Source organism: Rhinolophus hipposideros (assembly GCF_964194185.1).
Source record: "Rhinolophus hipposideros genome assembly, chromosome: 3".
Lineage (NCBI taxonomy): Eukaryota > Metazoa > Chordata > Mammalia > Chiroptera > Rhinolophidae > Rhinolophus > Rhinolophus hipposideros.
The window spans coordinates 564,353-582,628 of record NC_138049.1 but is presented as its reverse complement, the minus strand read 5'-3'; the positions used below and the strand labels follow the sequence as shown (position 1 = coordinate 582,628).

The window sequence follows — 18,276 nt, the reverse complement described above, 5'->3', positions numbered from 1 at the left end:
CCAGTCAGTCTAGTTTTCCAATGTTCTCAGTCAAGTTTAGCTACTTGAATTCAGGCTAGTCAAGTGGGTAATGGGGTTCATTCAGGAAGGGGTTTTCCCAGGTGAAGGAAAGAGGCAAAGTGACCTGGAGTGTGTTTGTAAGGCAGTGATTATACTGATGGGCCGTGACAGCTGAGATGACCAAGGACAAGAAGAGGACTATTAATAGTGGGGGAAGGTAATGAATTAGAGATTTCAATAAGATTGAAGAGTGGCTGTCTTCATGTAATACAGGTGGTGAGCTGGAAGGACAGGAAATAATTGCATGAGAATAACCTGCTTGGAATTGCAAGTTCAGAGGTCAAATCAACTTTGGTGATCACAAGGTCTACAGGGTGAACCCAGGTGAACTAAAGGTCAAGGTCACTGAGTGTGAGTTAGTCAAGGAACTGAGAAGCTAGAGTCCCAGTTTTGCGGATGGCACAGGACGATAAGAATGACCACAGAACCCACAATCGTGCAAAGCGAGTTTAAGAATCAAAGAGAAAAATTGCAATTGTTCTATGACTTTAAAAAAACTTTTGTTAAAACATCAAACTCCCTTACTGCCAATTATAAATGTATATGGAATGTTTTTTATTGTGAAACTTACATTTACTTAGCACACTGCAATTTTAAACATGAGAAACGCTGAGAATTAGTATTTTCTTTGTAGACAGTTTACCAAGAGTAGTTTTAAGTGTGCTAGCCTTCTGTCCATCCTATGACTTATATTTTCTATATCTTGATAAGTTGTCATACTTTTTCTGAGTTTGGGTAGTTTCCAACATTTTATGTTTTGCATTTTCAATGCTGTAAATTGTCTCCAAGAGTTTCTTTAAAGTGAAGTGAAGATGTCTCTTCCTCTGGACATCTTTATCCTTACGCCACAACTGCTTGCTGTCACTAATCTGACCCTGACTGGGGCTAGCAGCTTCCCAGGTAGCTCAACATAAATCAATTCACGTCAACTTATAAAGTGACAGAACCAGCTTTACTGGCAGGAAAAGGTGGTTTTTCAGTCCCTTTGTAATGAGTTTTCTTTCAACATGGCAACTACAGCACTTGGCTCCTGTGTGCTCGCTAGCCAGACTGGGAATTTTATTTTATTCCAGTTTTCTATCCAAAGAGGAACGTCTTTCTCCACATACATGGGTTTCTGTTCTGAGAGCAATTTAAACTAAAAGATGTTGACACGACTTGACCTTGTTTTTTCTCCTCACTGGCTTTTCTCCCTGTGGTTCCTACAGTACCATCAGCCAGGCATAGCGGTCATCCTTTCTAGGCTTTGCTGTTGTCATTTGCAAATGTCCTAATCACATTCAACTTCATTTCCAGCATCGTCACTTATTTCTTTGATGCACTTTTGTCTTTTCTGGCCAATTCCCTTTTATTGGCCCATTTCTGTAAATATCACACGTCACTGGGAGGCAAGGAGACAACACAACCACAAGCTGTGCTGTGTCGTGAACTGAGCTGAGTACCAGGTGTGCCATGACCAATGACTGACAGACTTGGAAAAAGGATCATGAAGCCATCGTTATTTACATAAGGATGTGTGGACTAGAGAGTTAGCTGTAGAGTTTGGACCTTCCTAAATCACTCACAGGTAATACACCATGGTGACTGGAAGTCGAAGCACGGCGTTGGGGAACTGGTGTTTTACTAATGGACTGTGGTACTAGATGTGTGCATTATCAGAGCGCATGAAGCGAGGACTGCCTTGTTGGTGATTATCTGCATGGAAATTGAAGTGACAAAGAATGATGGCAAGAGCCGAGTAGAGATGAAGCTTGTGATCTGGTAGATCAAGTCTCCAGGTGATGAGAAGGAACAAGCCAAGGGACTAGAGGCAGGCTGACACACAGAGGTGAAGGGCTGAATATCCGGATATTTAAATTGCCAGCTGCTAGATGCTCTAAGGTCAGAAGGGCCACCTACCTACCTCCTGGCCCTGAGAGACAAAGCAGCTTTCAGTGGGACTGTCCTCAGAGAAAAGTCAGGCAGGTGGAGAGGTAAGAAACAAAGGCATCTGGGCCTATGGAAGGATTCTAGAAGCACGTAAAGAAAGGGAGTCCAGTAGCCTGCAGTAAAAGGCTTTGAGAAGCAGTGGGTCAGATTAGGGGATGTTCGAATTTCTACAGTGACGGAAATTCATTTGGAAGCACTTCAAAAAAATTAGAGTCTACAAATGTCACAGCTAAATATGTATGGGGTTGGGATGTGGGCAAGAGAGAGAGCAAAACTAAGGTATTTCTGAGTTGTCAAAGAGAATAATCATAGGTAACATTTTAGCACTTAATGCTCCGGGCTACGGTAGGGGTGGGCATAAGTGCTTGATTATATTACCTAACAACTCACACAGGTGCCTCACCTGCGAAGGAAGGTGTAGTTCTCCTTTACACACAGCCCCATCTGCAAGGCCGTCAGTTCAGATAGGAAGCAGTATACTTTACAACTAATGAATCCCAACAAGTTCATCAGGAAGGGACAGTGCTTAACAGGAAATATGTCACAGGTTGGTTATTACTGACTCTTTTCCATGGCCAAGGTGACAACTGACAACTCCTGCTGAGAAGATTTCAGGGCTGCAACTGCCATGTCTGTGCTGTGTAGCATGGCAGTGTTAGTGCTGGATTATGAGTCATTATAACACATTAAGCAGAGAGAAAGCTTTCCTCTCCCTTCTACCTTCCTGTTTACAGATCACTCAGCTCACGGGTACTGTTACTGCCTGTTCGATCAGACAAGGTGTTTCAAGTTCTGATATAGGTACGGCTCGTTTCTTGCAATTTTTTCATTGCGTTTCGTAGATACTGCGTTTTCATCAACATCGAGGCTGACCATCCACCAGCAAAAAGATTGGGACTTGCTGAAGGCTCAGATGATGGTCAGCATTTTTAGCAATAAAGGATTTTGTAATGAAGGTAAGTACATTGGGTTTTGGGGACATAACGCAATTGCACACTTAAGGCACTACAGTATAGAGTAAATGTAACTAATATACACACTGGGAAACCAAAAGTGTATGTGGCTCGCTTTATTGCAGTGGCCTGGAACTGAATCCAGAACATCTCTGAGGTCCACCTGTACAGTCATGCTGCTCCAGGAAGGGGACACGTTCTGAGAAATGCGTCATGGCCAATTTCATTGTTGTGCAAACACCAGAGAGCACTTCTACACACCTGGACGGTACAGCCTGCCACACGCCCACGCTGTGTGGTTCAGCTGATTTCCTGAGCTACAAGCCTGCACAGCCTGTCACCCTACTGAACACTGTGGCCAGCTGTAATGTGTCATGCCACAACATGACGACGGCCATGTGTCACTGCGTGACAGGAATCTTTCCGTTCCATTATGTCCTTATGGGACCACCATCGTATAAGCATCCCGTCGCTGACTAAAACGGCACCATACGGCACATGACCGCGTAACTATGAAAATCGCAAGGATTGTCACACACATTATTGGTTGCCTCCCCCAAACCCGCCCCCCACTTCCTTGAAGAGCTCCAATTTATAGCTGTACCCACTCTTTTCACATGTCTGTGCACTTCAGGCAAGTCAGGCTCCAACCCCAACCCCAGGGAGTGAATTATGACCACCAGTCTAGTCATGGGGACATGATTCAATTCCATCAAATTAAACAACCGTACATAGAGGTCTGTGGGGAGAGGACGAAGACAGAAAGTACTGGATCCTCAATCAAATGCCTGGAAAATACAATTTTCCTCTTTTTAAAAAACAATTGTATTAGGTTTTTTGGTTCTTGCAAACAGAAAGACCACACATTTAGCTGCATTTTGCTTAGGGACGGAGGTATCAGTTAGGGAAGTATTAAATATCTTAACATTTTTCTTTCAAACTTGGTAATTCCTTTCAAAAGAATGCATACAATGTATTAACATACCATTCAAAATACATCTGCCTTTAGGAGTTTTCCAAAATCTATCTTAACATTTGCTTAATTTGATACTTTACAAGGTTGTATCATAATTTCCTACAGTAAATTATAATTTCCTTAAGTCTAAGAAGTATAAATCACTTTCTCATATTATAATCTATTAAAGCATCCATATTTTCATATATATGGGGTAACAGTTTTAATAAATATGATACCTAGTAAGATAAAGATCCAGCTTTTATTTGTTGTTAAAAAATACAATTAAGCTTCAATTGAGATAAAAATATAGCTAATCAAAACTACTGTGCAGTTCACAAACCGATGAATTTCAAGCATTTTTTTAAAGTTGAGAAGTAAACATTCCTTAGCACACGAACAAGCTATTCACAGTACAGAGCAAATACCAAGGCCAAGGCCACGTAAGTTTCTGTTTCATGTTGAGCTGCAACCCAGCTGTCCCATGTAACATCCCAGATCCATCGGCTGGCAACCTACGAGAAATGTTTACAAGATCAGCTTCAGATTGAACATGCTAAGAATTTTTAAATCTGCAGAAGTTTGATTCTTTCAAAGAAGCCTCAGTATCTTAGAAAGCTGCATTTAAAAAGGACTTTGTCCATTTTTCCCTTTCCTGAAAAGCCTTTATGATGCTGCTGCGTCTGGCTTCTCTTTTACGGCACCAGGAGTTATCTACCAAGCCTACATTCCAGTGTCCGGGAAGGACTGGGGGCTCCTCTCCAACTTGGGTCTTGTCATTCTGCACACAGTGTCGCTCTGCTGGGTTACAGTCCTTCACGGGAACCACTCTGCCCACCTTCAAAGGTTTCCAGCCGGAACTTTGTTAGGACTTTGTATTGAAATGAAGAAATGGCTGTTAGAGAAAGTCCTGAGTCCTGTGCCTCGCTTACGAAGCCATACATGATCTGACTACAGTCTGTTTTTCTGTGGTGCATCTAAAATGGCCACACGCCACTTGTGGTCTTTCTCATCAAGAGGCTGAATCTATTTTCCACCCCTTGAATATTAGCTGGCACTGGGACTTGCTTCAAGCAAAAGAATGTGACACTGTGTGACTTCCAAGCCAGGCCTTAAGAGGTCTTCTGCTCTCACCTTCTTGGTGTGCTGTGAGGAGACCCCCATGCGAGGAAGCCCCTCGAGTCCACTGGATGGCGATGGCTCATGTGCAGGCAAACCCAAGTACCCCAGCCAATGGCCAGCATCGACTGTCAGATATGTGAGCGAGGCCCGTCTTGGACCTCCAGGCTCACCCGAGTCACCAAACGGCCAAGAGCACATCAGTGGGTCCAGCAGAAAAAGCAAATGGTGGGTCCAGGCCGCGCTGCGCCACAGAATGACAAGCAAACTGTTTTCAGCTGCTAAACTCTGGGGTGGCTGCAATGCAGAATATTCTCGATGCACATCATACCACTCTCCGCTGCCTCAATATCCCCCCAGCACCCTGGACATCACCAGCACACCAGGTCCGTCCCTGCCTCCACATCTGTGCACTCCACGTTTTCTCTGTTTGGGAGTTCTTGTTCCTGATCTTTGGCACAGCTGGTTTCTTCTTGTCATCCAGACAGGGCCTCCCTGTCTCCAGGGAGGAGTAATCCCATTTAGTTACACTGTTAGTTACACTGTTAGTTACACTGTCACCCTATCACATCATCCTGCCTTAATTTTCTCTAGAGAAGCAGCACTGATTACCATGGAGAAGCTTCGCATTACTCCCGTGTGTATGTAGTATGTGGTGGTAATTCTCTTCTCCTGGGAGCCCTTCTGTCTTGCCATGTGGCCAGCAACCCTCTGCCCATTCCATCTCCTGTCCACCCTTCCATATGCACTTCCCTCCTCCCTGAAGCCTCTGAGACTGTGCCCAAGTCCGCATACGCACTCTTAACTCACTAGAAACTTACACTGCCTCGTGGTATTGCATTTTTACCTGTAACGATAACAATAATCTTTATTGAGGGCTCTGTGCTGGAGACTATGTTAAGGATTTTAATACTGACGACTTCACTGAGCCCTCACAACAACTCCAACAAGAAGGTTTTATCATCCCCATTTTACAGATGCAAAAAGAGGCCCAGGCACAGCAGTAAGGGCTGCTGCCAGGGCTGACAACTAGGCCGATCGGTGCCAAAGCCAGGCTGTTATACCATCCACAGCGTTTTGTTTTTAACTCGTAAACTGGGTTGCTTTATTTCCTTGACTAGAATAAATATCTCTTTGAGACCCATGGTCCACGTCTTAGAATTCTCTGTAATTTCCTCAGTACCTACCACCCATTAGTGACTAAAATAAATTTACTAGTTATTAAATGCCATTAAATTGTCAAAACTGGCATGCTCAAGGAACAGGCTATCTATACAATTTAATAAATTATTACTAGGAAAATGTCATTTCTAGGTGAGTACATATGTTTAACAAAATTATCCTTTCACTCTAGAGGTACCACAGGGTTTTGAAACACTTTGGAGACATCACAATAAATGGTAAGTCCTAAGAGAGGTGAGACCTTACAGCTCTAATCGATAGAAAGATGCTAAAGCAGTGCAGTACTTACGTGTATTGCCTGACCAGTCTTTTGAATAAATAATACTTTTATAATGAACTTATAACGGTAGTACCCAAATTCTTTGACTGCTAACAATATGCGGTCTGCTAATTCAAGTGACAAATGAGAGAAGACTTTATCATCATATTTGACATCTTTCAGAATTTCCTTTAAAAAATTAAGAAAAATATTTTAATTTTCAAACCAAATATTTTCTAAATAAAAATTCAAGTTGAAAGCATGTCTAAATACATATAACTTTTTAAAAAAATACACATATTCCTAACCAAATAATATTAAATGAATGTTATGCTTACCAATTTATTTCAATAACAATTTTGAAGAAAATTTATTTCGGTTTTTAGATTATGTTCAACTACTCTTTGTTACCAACCCTTAAACTATAAGTTTCCCTTTTTCAGATTACTTTATCAACCGGTTATTAGGAAGACACAAGGGGAATTTTAAAAAAAAGCTTCTGAGAATCCTGAGGTAGAAGAAATCAATCTTTTTAAAACATGTATATTCTAAGATTCTGATGTGCGTTTCCCTGAAGTCAGGGTTCCGCGGGCCCAGGGCGTGCATTCTGTGGTTCCTCTCCTCAGCCTCCTTGAATCAAAGCTTCTTTCTACACTATCCCTATGGCTTCCCACTGGAGTGCTTTTTTCTGTAGCCTCCAGGAGAATGCCAAGGAAATCAGAAGTTTCTCATCATGGCTGTTAATGAGCCAATGTACACGTGGGGGCAGTTAGGGGTGGACGTTCAGCACTATTGTCCTACAAATCAGCAGACCTGGGCTGCCTAGTGAGCAGACAGCTCATGCCTTTGAGTAATTGACGTGGGCCCATGATAAATTAACCAATGTCTGGGCTGTAGTGACAGTAAATGGACTCCCACCAGCTATTTTATAGGCAAGTAAAAGCAAAGGAATTGCCATCTTTGGTTTTTGGTTCCCTTCTAGAATGTTTCTAAAACTGGGCCTGGAATCATTTACTCCCCTCAGGCATTTGGCTGTGGCCTTATCTTTTGGACACTTAGCAATATCCATTCTCCTCTGAATCTGCCTAACATATCAGGCTTTATCTACCTAAGCACTCTTTTTTAATGAATGATGAGAACTTCCTAGAGGGAGATCCCCAAAAGCGCCATCAATATACACTATTTCTGTGTCTAGAGCTCTGTTCAGGGTTCCCTGAACCCATGGGAAACCTCCAGCCTCTGTGTGAGGCTTAGCCATCTGCCTCCGTGTCCAGTAAGCTGCCCCAGGCTCCATCGCGCCCAGTGAAACTCTACGTAAACACGACGTGCAGTCGCACTATAGTCAATACATCTGAACTCAGTCTGTGTGGCTGGACTGAGGGAGACACATCAAACACAGCAAAACGCATCCTCTCACATCAGGCTGGGTGCAGTACCACAAAAGGAATCTGTTGTCAGAAATCAGCTGGGTACCTTGTGCCCAGAACTAAAGATGAAAAGGGGATTCAGAAAACGTGGTCCCTCAAACAAACTTTCCATAATAAAATGAAAATCACAATTTGGTCTTTATCAGAATGGATGGTGAAGGGAATTCTTTCCCTATGAACAATACAGCCTTCCCCAAACTAGACTAGATACCAAAACTAGTATAAATAATATTGGTGTTAATATTAGTATTGCAGCATTAGTTTTGTTAAATTGAACAAACTTTTTTAAAACTAGCCTGGAAACATGTGTCTGAGTTTCAAACAACTGTCTTAAGTGAACTTTACATTCCATTCTGTTTAAAGAAGAAAACCACCTACGTCTAGACTGGGAATTGCCTATCCTTAGCTGTTTTAGCATAGTCAGAAACCAATTTTCACACATACATACATAGTCAGTATGTTCTTTTTTATTCATTCCTCCAATTGTGGGAGAAACATGAAACCTGAGGGATAAATAATTTATGGACAATTAAGAGCTCAATGAGGAGCCGGCCCGGTGGCTCAGGTGGTTGGAGCTCCGTGCTCCTAACGCCAAAGGCTGCCGGTTCAATTCCCACATGGGTCAGTGGGCTCTCAATCACAAGGTGCTGGTTCAAATCCTCGAGTCCCCCAAGGGATGGTGGGCAGAGCCCCCTGCAACTAAGATTGAACACGGCACCTTGAGCTGAGCTGTGGTGAGCTCCTGGATGGCTCAGTTGAAGTGCGTCCTCTCAACCACAAGGTTGCCGGTTCGATTCCTCGACTCCCGCAAGGGATGGTGGGCTGCGCCCCCTGCAACTATCAATGGCAACTGGACCTGGAGCTGAGCTGCGCCCTCCACAACTAAGACTGAAAGGACAACTTGAAGCTGAATGGCACCCTCCACAACTAAGATTGAAAGGACAACAACTTGACTTGGGAAAAAGTCCTGGAAGTACACACGGTTCCCCAATAAAGTCCTGTTCCCCTTCCCCAATAAAAAAATCTTTTAAAAAAAGAGCTGAATGAAATAAAAGAAGGTTCCCTTTAATTCAGCTTATAGCATCAATATGAAGATTAAGTATGACTATAAAGTACTTTCACATTTTCTGAGGTAAATGCAATAAAAAATCAACCAGGGTAATTACACTGCCATAAATCTGCATATAGATTTTCAAACCCCTGAAGTTAAAATATTGCTGTCATACATATCTATCCACCTACCGTTAGTATCTGCTGGACTTTAGTCTGTACTGAATAAGCTTGGAATTTTTTCAGTGGCTCCATTCTGTATGAATTCGCAAACCGTAATTTCGCTAGGGCATTCTTCCATTCTTTCCCTATATCAGCAACCGAATCATCAAATGGAGGCTCTACATACTGAACATCATGAAATGATTCCTTCAGTCTGTCTCTTAAAATCTGTGTATACTGAAAGACAGACATGAGAAGACATGACTTTTTAAATTGTAAAATGACATTTCAGATCTCAGAACCCTGGCACGACAGGACTGGGATAACACACAAAACTTTGAGGTTCAACACAACACACTTCTTTGACAATGCAGTTGGTGAATCCTGGACTCACTGCCCAGCCCTTGCTATCGATTTGGTAAAAGAAGAAAAAAAAAACAGCTGGCAAGCTAGAATCTTTTTGCTATCTAGAAACACAAATACACAAATTTGCATGCATATATTTAGAATGTCCATGGAAGATGCAAAAGAACTAGAAACAAGTGTGGCCTCCAGACTGGGCAACTGAGTGGTTAGGAGACAGGTGTGTAAGGAAAATCTCTTATGTTAAGGTTACAAAAATAATATTCTTCATTATTTTATTTTTATCTTCTAATAAATAATACAATATTCAGGTAAGACATTCCTAAGTCTTAAGATGAAAAGATAACAAAAGTGTATTGATTTGGCATATACATCATTCGATGCTTTTGACAGTCAACATTTGCTGTGTGACATTCAGCAGTCTTGAAGGAAATGTTTAGTTAGTACCTCGCATGGTCCAGAGCAATGCTCCAGGTGCTGGATTACAGTAGTGAGTTTCATTATAATAACGAGAAATCAATTGTTTTACCTGTATTAACTTATAATCAAGGACTGCATTCATGGAGTTATCATTCTACATAGTGGGCACTGAGACAACAAAGTACATAGGGAAATTAATAAACTCATGGCTATCAAAATAAGATCACATGACTTGATAGAAACTCATTGAGAGGGACTAATTTAAAATGAACCATCAGAGAAAGCCCCTTTGAAGTAAGGTTTGGGAGGAATTCTAAAAGGAACAGGAAATAGGAGGGGCAAAGAGCTCAAAGCAAGAATTCAATGTGTTCTAAAATCAGACATGAGGCCCGCTTGTCTGAAATATTTTATCGTAAATGGATATTAAGCTTTTATCAAATGCTTTTACTGCATCTATTGAGATACTCAAATGATTTTTATCCTTCATTTTGTTAAGGTGGTATATCCAAACGATGGATTTGGGATGCTGAACCATCCTTGCATACCTGGAAATCAAGTAAATCCTACTTGATCATGATATATGATTTTTCTAAAGATGAATTGTTGAATTTAGTTTACTAATATTTTTTGAGGATTTTTTTCATCTACATTCATCAGAGATATCAGCCTTTAATTCTCTCTTCTTGTGGTGTCTTTGTCTAGTTTTGGTATCAGGGTCATATTGGCCTCGTAAAATGAGTTTGGAAGTGTTCCTTTCTCTTCTGATTTTTGGATAGGTATCAATTCTTCTTTAAATGTTTGGTAGAATTCACCTGTGAAGCCATCTGGTCACGAACTTTTGTTTGTTGGGAGGTTTTTGATTACTATTCAATCTCCCTACCAGTAGTTGGTCTTATCAGATAGTTTTTATTTCTTCACGATTCAGTCTTAAAAAGTTGTATGCCTCTAGGAATTTATTCATTTCTTCCAGGTTGTCCAAACTGTTGGTGTGTGATTGTTCACAGTAATCTTTTATGATCCTTTTTATTTCTGTGTCATCAGTTATAATGTCTCCTCTTTCATTTCTGATTTTATTTGAGCGCTCTCTTTTCTTGGTGAGTCTAGGTAAATAGTCAATTTTGTGTATCTTTCAAAAGAACAAGTTCTTAGTTTCATTGATATTTTCTATTGTCTTTTTAGTCTATTTCATTCATTTCCACTCAGATCTTTGTTATTTTCTTTCTTCTACAAACTTTGGGCTTCATTTGTTGTTGTTCTTCTAGTTCCTTATGGTATAAAGTTGGGTTGAGATTTTCTCCTTTCTAACCCTTTTGCCACAACAGTCAGATATATCCAAATGAGTATTTCCATCTGCTGACTGTGGATGGAAACTTCCAGAAAGGAAGTTTAGGAAAGCAGATGTACATTTTTCTATATTTTTGTGTTTTTCAAGAATGAATAACAATGGAAATATTTTATACATAAAAATAATGTCATTTACATACAAAGCAGCTCAAATTGTTATTAAATGCATGAAATAGTCAAAATATCAACTTTTTGTTTTTTGTGGATTTCTGACACATTTTGAAAAAAAAACTTGAAATCAGTTAATGCAGTGCAAGAGTTAAAGTAGGCATTTATCACTTTGAACTTCCCTCTCAGACTGCTTTTGCTGCATCCCTTAAATTTTGGTATGTTGTATTTCCATTTTCATTTGTGTCAAAGCGTTTTTTAATTTCCTCATTCACCTATTGGTTGTTCACTAGCATGTTCTTGAATCTCTACATATTTATGAATTTTTGTTTTTTGTAAGAGATTTCTAGTTTCGTAACAATGTAGTATGAAAAGTGCTTTATATTATTTCAATTTTCTTAAATTTATTGAGACTTGTTTTGTGGTTTAATATAGGATCCATCCTGGAGAATGTTCCAGGTGCACTTGAATGTATATTCTACTGTTTCTGGATGGAATGTTCTTTATATATGTTAAGTCCATCTAATCTAACGTGTCATTAGAGACCAATGTTTCCTTATTGTCTGGATGATCTATCTATCCATCAATATAAGTTCAGGTATTGACATCCCCCACTATTATTGTATTGCTAATTATTCCTCCCTTTAGGTCTGTTGATACTTGGTTTAAATATTTAGATGTGCCTATGTTGGGTGCAATATATATATATATATATATATATACATATATATATATATATATATATATGTATATGTATATATATATGTTTCTTATACATTGTTGGATCTGCTTTAAGAATTTTTGCATTTATGTTCATGAGGAATATTGATGTTTTCTTGTTATTATGTTGGTGCAAAAGTAATTGTGGTTTAAAATAATTGCAAAAACCGCAATCACTTTTGCACCAACCTAATATTACTCCAGGTTTGATAGCAGGGTAATGCTGGCCTCATAGGATGAATTGGGATGAATTCTTTCCTTTTCAATTTTGAGAACACATTTGGTAGAAACTCACCAGAAAAGCCATCTAGGCTTGATTTCTTGACGGGACAGTTTTAAGCTATGGATTCATTTTCTTTGATGGGGCTATACAGGGTATCTATTATTTCTATGTTAATTTGTGTCTATATATTAGTTTGCTAGAGCTGTCAAAATACCACACACCAGATGCCTTAAACCACAGAAATTTATTTGCTCACAATCTTGGAGGCAGGAAGTCTAAGATCAAGATGCTAATAGGATTGGTTTCTCCTAAGGCCCCTCTCTTCCAGTTGGTCACTCTCTGCCTCTTTACATAAAACTTGAGGAAAATCATCTTGCTGTGCATGCTTGGCCCTGGTGTGTCTATGATTTGAAATCTTCCTGATATTTAGGGCTATAAATTACCCTACATATTGCTTTAGCTACATTCTAAAATTTTTGAACTTTTCGTTTTCATTCAGTTTAAAATACTGTTTTCTTCTTTTACCAATGGGTTATTTAGAAGTGTCATATAGTTATCAATCTGCAATTTTCCATATATTTTTCTGATAGTGATTTCTAATTTATTCCACTGTGACAAAAGCACATACTTTGTACGATCTAAATGTCTGTCATTGGAAGTTGGTCTTATATCCCTAGATGTTGTGTCTTAGCAATGTTTCATATGCACTTCTAAAGAACATTTATTTGGCTATGGTCGCACGGAGTATTCTATAGAAGGCCATCAATTCAAGATGGATTATAGTATTGTTTGTGTTTTATATCCTAGCTTTTTGTCTGCTTGTTCTGTTAATTATTGTGAGACAGAGATAGACGTGTTGAAATTTACAACTGTAATTATAGGTGTCTATTTCAGCAAGAAATATAAGGTGTGATCAAACTATACAATGTTTAAATTTAAAAAATTTATTATAGTAAAAGACACATTGACATTAATCCCCCTCAAAATACTCTTCCTCACTTTGAACACACTCATCCCATGGTTCTTGCCACTTTGTGAAGCAGTTCTGGAAGTCCTCTTTTTTGAGTGTCTTTAGTTGCACTGTCGTGGCTGCCTCGATGTCCTGAATCAATTCAAAATGTTTTCCTTTCATGGTCATTTTGTCTTTGGGGAAGAGCCAGAAGTCACACGGTGCCAAATCCAGTGAATAAGGTGAATGAGGACACACCATAATGTTTTCAGTTGACAGAAATTACCGTATACTGGAAGCGATGTGTGACATGGAGCATTGTCATGATAAAGGACGAAGTAAAGACACTCACGAAAGAGGACTTCCAAAAATGCTTCAAAAAGTGGCAAGAACGATGGGATAAGTGTGTTCAAAGTGAAGGGGAGTATTTTGAGGAGGATTAATGGCAATGTGTCTTTTACTGTTAACAAATTTTTAAAATTTAAACACCGTGTCTTTTGATCACACCTCACATATGAACTTTTGCTTTCTGTATTTCAAAGCTCTGATTTTACGTGCATAAACATTTAGGATTGTTATGGCTTTCTGATGAATTGATCTATTAACACTATAAAATGACCCTCTTTTTATCTCTCAGAGTATTAGAAATATTAATACAGGCACTCCAGCTTTCTTATGATTAGTGTTCACATAGTATATCTTTTTTCATCCTTTTCATTTTTACCTACTTGTGCCTTTAAAGTGTGTTTCTTATAAACAATACATAGTTTCATCTTGCTTTTATAACCAATCCAATAATCTCTGAATTTTAACTGGGATATTTATAACATTTGCATTTAATGTGGTTGACATTACTTTTTTAAAATCTTTTTTTGTTTCCTATTTGTGCCATCTGTTCTTTATTCCGTGTACGTTTTATGCTTTCTTTTGAATTAAGTATTTTTAATGATTCCATTTTATGTCATTTGTTAACCGATGAGCTTTATTCATTTCCTGTGGTGGCTTTAGGGCTTATACTGTGTTTCCCCGAAAATGAAACCTAGCTGGACAATCAGCCCCAATGTGTCTTTTAGAGCAAAAATTAATATAAGTCTGGGTATAATATAATATACAATATAATATAATATAATACAGGGTCTTATATTAATTTTTGCTCCAAAAGACGCAGTAGAGCTGACTGTATGGCAAGGTCTTACGTTCAGGGAAACACAATAGTATATACCTTTAACTTACCACAGTCTACCTTCAAATCATATTATACCACTTCACATATAGCATAAGAGCTTTACAACAATATACTTCCTCCCCTTCTTCTCCCACTTCTCTGGCTTTTGTGCTATAAACCCAACAATATGCCATTACTTTGGATTTAATCAACTATCTTTAAATAAATTAAAAAATAAGGAGAATCCATACATTTATCAACATACTTATCAGTCGTAGTGCTTTCTATTCCTTTGTCTAGATTTATATCTTATGTCATATTCCGTTTGTTTGAAGGACATTTCTCATAGGTCTGCTGAATTCTTTTAGATGTCATGTGTGAAAAACTCATTCGTTTGTCTTTGTTTTTGAAAGGTATTTTCACTGGGTGTAGAATTCTAGGCTGGTAGTTTTTTCACCTCTAAATATACTTTAAATTATCTTCCAGAAATGTAAATATGATGCCTCAATTTTCTGGCTTGCATTTTTTTCTGATGTGAAGTCTGCTGTCATTTCATCTTTGTTCCTCTGTACTTAAAAGCTTTTCTTCTAGTTTTAATTTTTTTTTTTTAGTTTTAATTTTTAATCACTGATTTTAAGTAAGTTTATTAAATGCCTCAGCATAATTTTCTTTTGCTTGAAGTTCATTGGGCTTCTTGAATTTATAGTAGGTTTATAGTTTTCATCAAATTTGGAAATTTATTATCCATTAATTCTTCAAATATTTTTTGTCTTTCCCCTCTCCTCTCTTCACTTGGGTACTCAAAATATTTTTTTTCCTCCCCTTCTTCCATCTTTCCTCCGCCCCACTCCAGTTCAAGCCATTGTTTCTTAGTCTAGTTGTGTAGGACACAGCTCCCTGGCCCATGCTGGTATTATGAGTTTGTGTGAATCAAGGGTTTTCTTTTTTTGCTCCTTTGGGGTAATTCTTTTTGTGGCCACAGGTGGTTTCCTTGCCAGATGCACTGCTGTAGTATGCAGGAAATGAGGCAAATCCTCTGCAGACATCTGGAACTATTTGTACAGCTGTCTCTGAATACTGTGCTCTGCAGACTCATGCCACCTTGACTTACCCTGGCTCTCTAATGCTTCTCCACTAAGGGAGACCTCTCCATAAGATGTGGGCTGGGATCCCTCGGTAAGTTAGAGGGAATCTTGGGGTTCACATTTGCCATTTTTTTCCCTCAGAGATCACTCTCCTGTCTTGCCTTTCATCCAACCAATGGAAATGACTGCTTCATACATTTTATGTTATTTTCCATAGTTTCTCATAGGAGTTTGTTATTCCATGTTGGCTTCTAGTAGAAGTCCTTCATCAGAAACAAATCTCTTATTTCAACCATCTGTCAGACTGCTTTGTTTTAGCTGGGGAAGAGAGGCATTATTAGCTCCCTAAACCACTTAAAAACAAAACCGTTATTATTTTTTTAATTATTGAGAACGCTTCTCTCTAGGGTAACTGCCATCTTCTTTTCCCCTACAACATACTTAAGGGATAAAACTACACTGTATCATTAACAGCGGCTCCCAATTGGAACGATTCCCTTGGGGATAGGGCATGCATGCATGGTTTTAAAATTGCTAACAACTCACACCTCTACCATTGTCTTCCTCATAGAAAATGTTGGCCTAATTTAGTATTCTCTTTAAGGAAGAATCTTTGTAATCACTTCTAAAACTTAGGAATAGATTTTAAATATGATCCAACTTTTTTGCTTCTTCTACAGTCTGAGTTTAATTATTTAACCCATTGATATGGCATTTCCTTCCATTGAGCCTAATTACAAACTTGAACAAACTGAGCTTGGTCATGAGATGTCACTACATTAATGTATTTCTAAATGCCACTTGGTAGTATTTATGATTTTCAAATGAATGTATACAAGTGAAACTAATCAAGTTTTGGTAATCTCATTTAGGTTTTGGGATCATTGGTTGAAAGCAATAGAAACTGACTTCTTGTTAAACAAAAATGTAATTAACTGGAAAGATATTCCACAGAATGGAAGAGAAGGCTAAAGGACTAGACACACGAGGCTCTTCAGTACACTATCCTCATTTGGAATTAACCTCAACCATTTTCTTGCATTATTCCAGGAATAATTACTCTAGTTTTGGTCTCATCTTCACCACAAAGAGAAGTGACTGACAGTAGAGGATCAGTGACTCTATCCAGGAGAGGATTAGTTAATTCTACAAAGGAAAACTGAGGTGCTACTACTAGAAAAAAATAGATGCAAGAGATAAAAATCAAAAGATGCTTCTGTTAAGTTGTGTGTCCTAATTTTTCCTATGCTCAGGAACAAGGGAATTATCAGCTCACCAAACGTTAGAAATGACTCATCAGTGCACTCATTGTCCTCAGGAACATTTATTGAGCATTTGTGGTATCTCCTCAGTCTCTTCCCAATTATTTATTGGTCTATTCAAAGTTCTTTCTTCTAGGATCTAGATTTTAAAAACAGCTATGATCGATCACGTCCATTTCAAATAAGCAAGAACTGCCTTGATCCATAGTCCCGTCTTCCCAGATTTTTGGCTACGTACATACCAAGTGCAGGTATGCATGTCCTCCTTTTGAATTCAGCTGTACTCCTTTTCCAAGACCACTTCAGATCTTTAGTAGGCAGTAAGTTTATAAAAGGCACCTCTGTCTGCCTCCAAGTACAGACATTTTTTTTTTTTACTGCAGGTGAGCTATCTGTTACTCAGACTTATTGCCAGACAATACAACAGCTTCTGGCAGCAAGAAATTTAAAGTCCCACAGAGTCAAGTTTCTAGCCTTGCTCTGCCTTTTCTTTCCTCTGTAAAACATAAGACACCACAGGGCTATCACTGGAGCCTGAAATATTGCCATGACTATTCTGAGGATTCTTTTTGTATGAAATGTTTCGGGATTTTCAAAGTTAGTGTTTTGCTTGCTATGTCTTCTTCATTCTATCAAGTATGGGTTCCATGAAGTAGGTACGAATAAAAACCATTACAAGCAAGTGGACCAGAACACCGTTTCTAGTCTCAGCTCTTTCATTAGTTTTGCATCCTTGGAAAAATTATTTTTTTTTCTGTTAAAGTGTCAGTAATAAAGATGGAGTCTGGATTACAATAGTGGTTTTCAGACTAGTCATACAGAAATCCCGGTGTTACACCTCCAGTACAATTGAATGACCTTTGCCATTAATTTCAGACAGTAAGTTAATGGACATATTGTAACTTCACTTTTTTCTCCTATATTCTTCAAATACTGCGTGTGCTGCCGTTTTTAAAAACTGAAAACGTCTTTGTTCTGCGTGGCATATCAGATACCCACTCTCATCTGTGGCTGGAAGAAGTGCCCCTGGTTTGCATGACGGTATCTAATACACTACAATTACGTGCGTCTGTGGAGAGCCATGCTCCTCTTCCGTTACTCTTAGGGCACCTGCAAGCTGAGGACGTGCAGAGAGGCCCGAGGATGATCTCGTAAGAGCTCTTTCTACCGGCTAGCGTGGGAGAGCTCCACCGCCCCAACGACCAAAACGGCGGCGGCCCGGGGCCCAGGCGCCGCGCACCCAGCCGAGGCCTCGGAGTCGCAGGACACACGCCCCGCCTCCCCGCCAGGGGGAGGGGCTTGGCAAGGAGAGCCCCGCCCCCGCACTCACTGCCTCCTTCTCGAACATGCTAGGCCTCCTCTCCTTGCGAGGCGTCACGGGGGCCACCTGGAGGGTCTGGTTCACGGGCAGGTTCCCGCCTCGGCCCCGCTTCTCCATGCCGCCCTCTTTCCGAGAGGCCGAGCGCCCCGCCTCCCTGAGCCCCAAACGCCTGTGCCGCCTCCCGCGAGAGCGCAAGTCTCGCGCCTGCGCAGCGCCAGTC

The 18,276-nt window shown here is 39.6% G+C and overlaps 1 protein-coding gene across 2 annotated transcripts; it reads right to left on the bottom strand.

Annotated features, from left to right (window-relative positions):
- Positions 1-3,043: 3,043 nt before the first annotated feature.
- DYNLT2 (dynein light chain Tctex-type 2) lies at positions 3,044-18,256 on the bottom strand. 2 transcript variants are annotated; one of them, XM_081044423.1, is made up of 4 exons: positions 18,066-18,225; positions 9,127-9,333; positions 6,488-6,646; positions 3,051-4,412 (listed from the first exon to the last, which is right to left on the bottom strand). In XM_081044423.1, the coding sequence occupies exons 1-4, from the start codon at positions 18,171-18,173 to the stop codon at positions 4,302-4,304; spliced, it is 585 nt and encodes a 194-aa protein (XP_080900549.1). In that variant the 5' UTR covers positions 18,174-18,225; the 3' UTR covers positions 3,051-4,301. The 2 variants fall into 2 exon arrangements, with proteins under 2 accessions (XP_080900548.1, XP_080900549.1); XM_081044422.1 differs by lacking the exon at positions 6,488-6,646 and having other exon boundaries at positions 3,044-4,412; positions 18,066-18,256.
- Between the last annotated feature and the right edge of the window lie 20 nt (positions 18,257-18,276).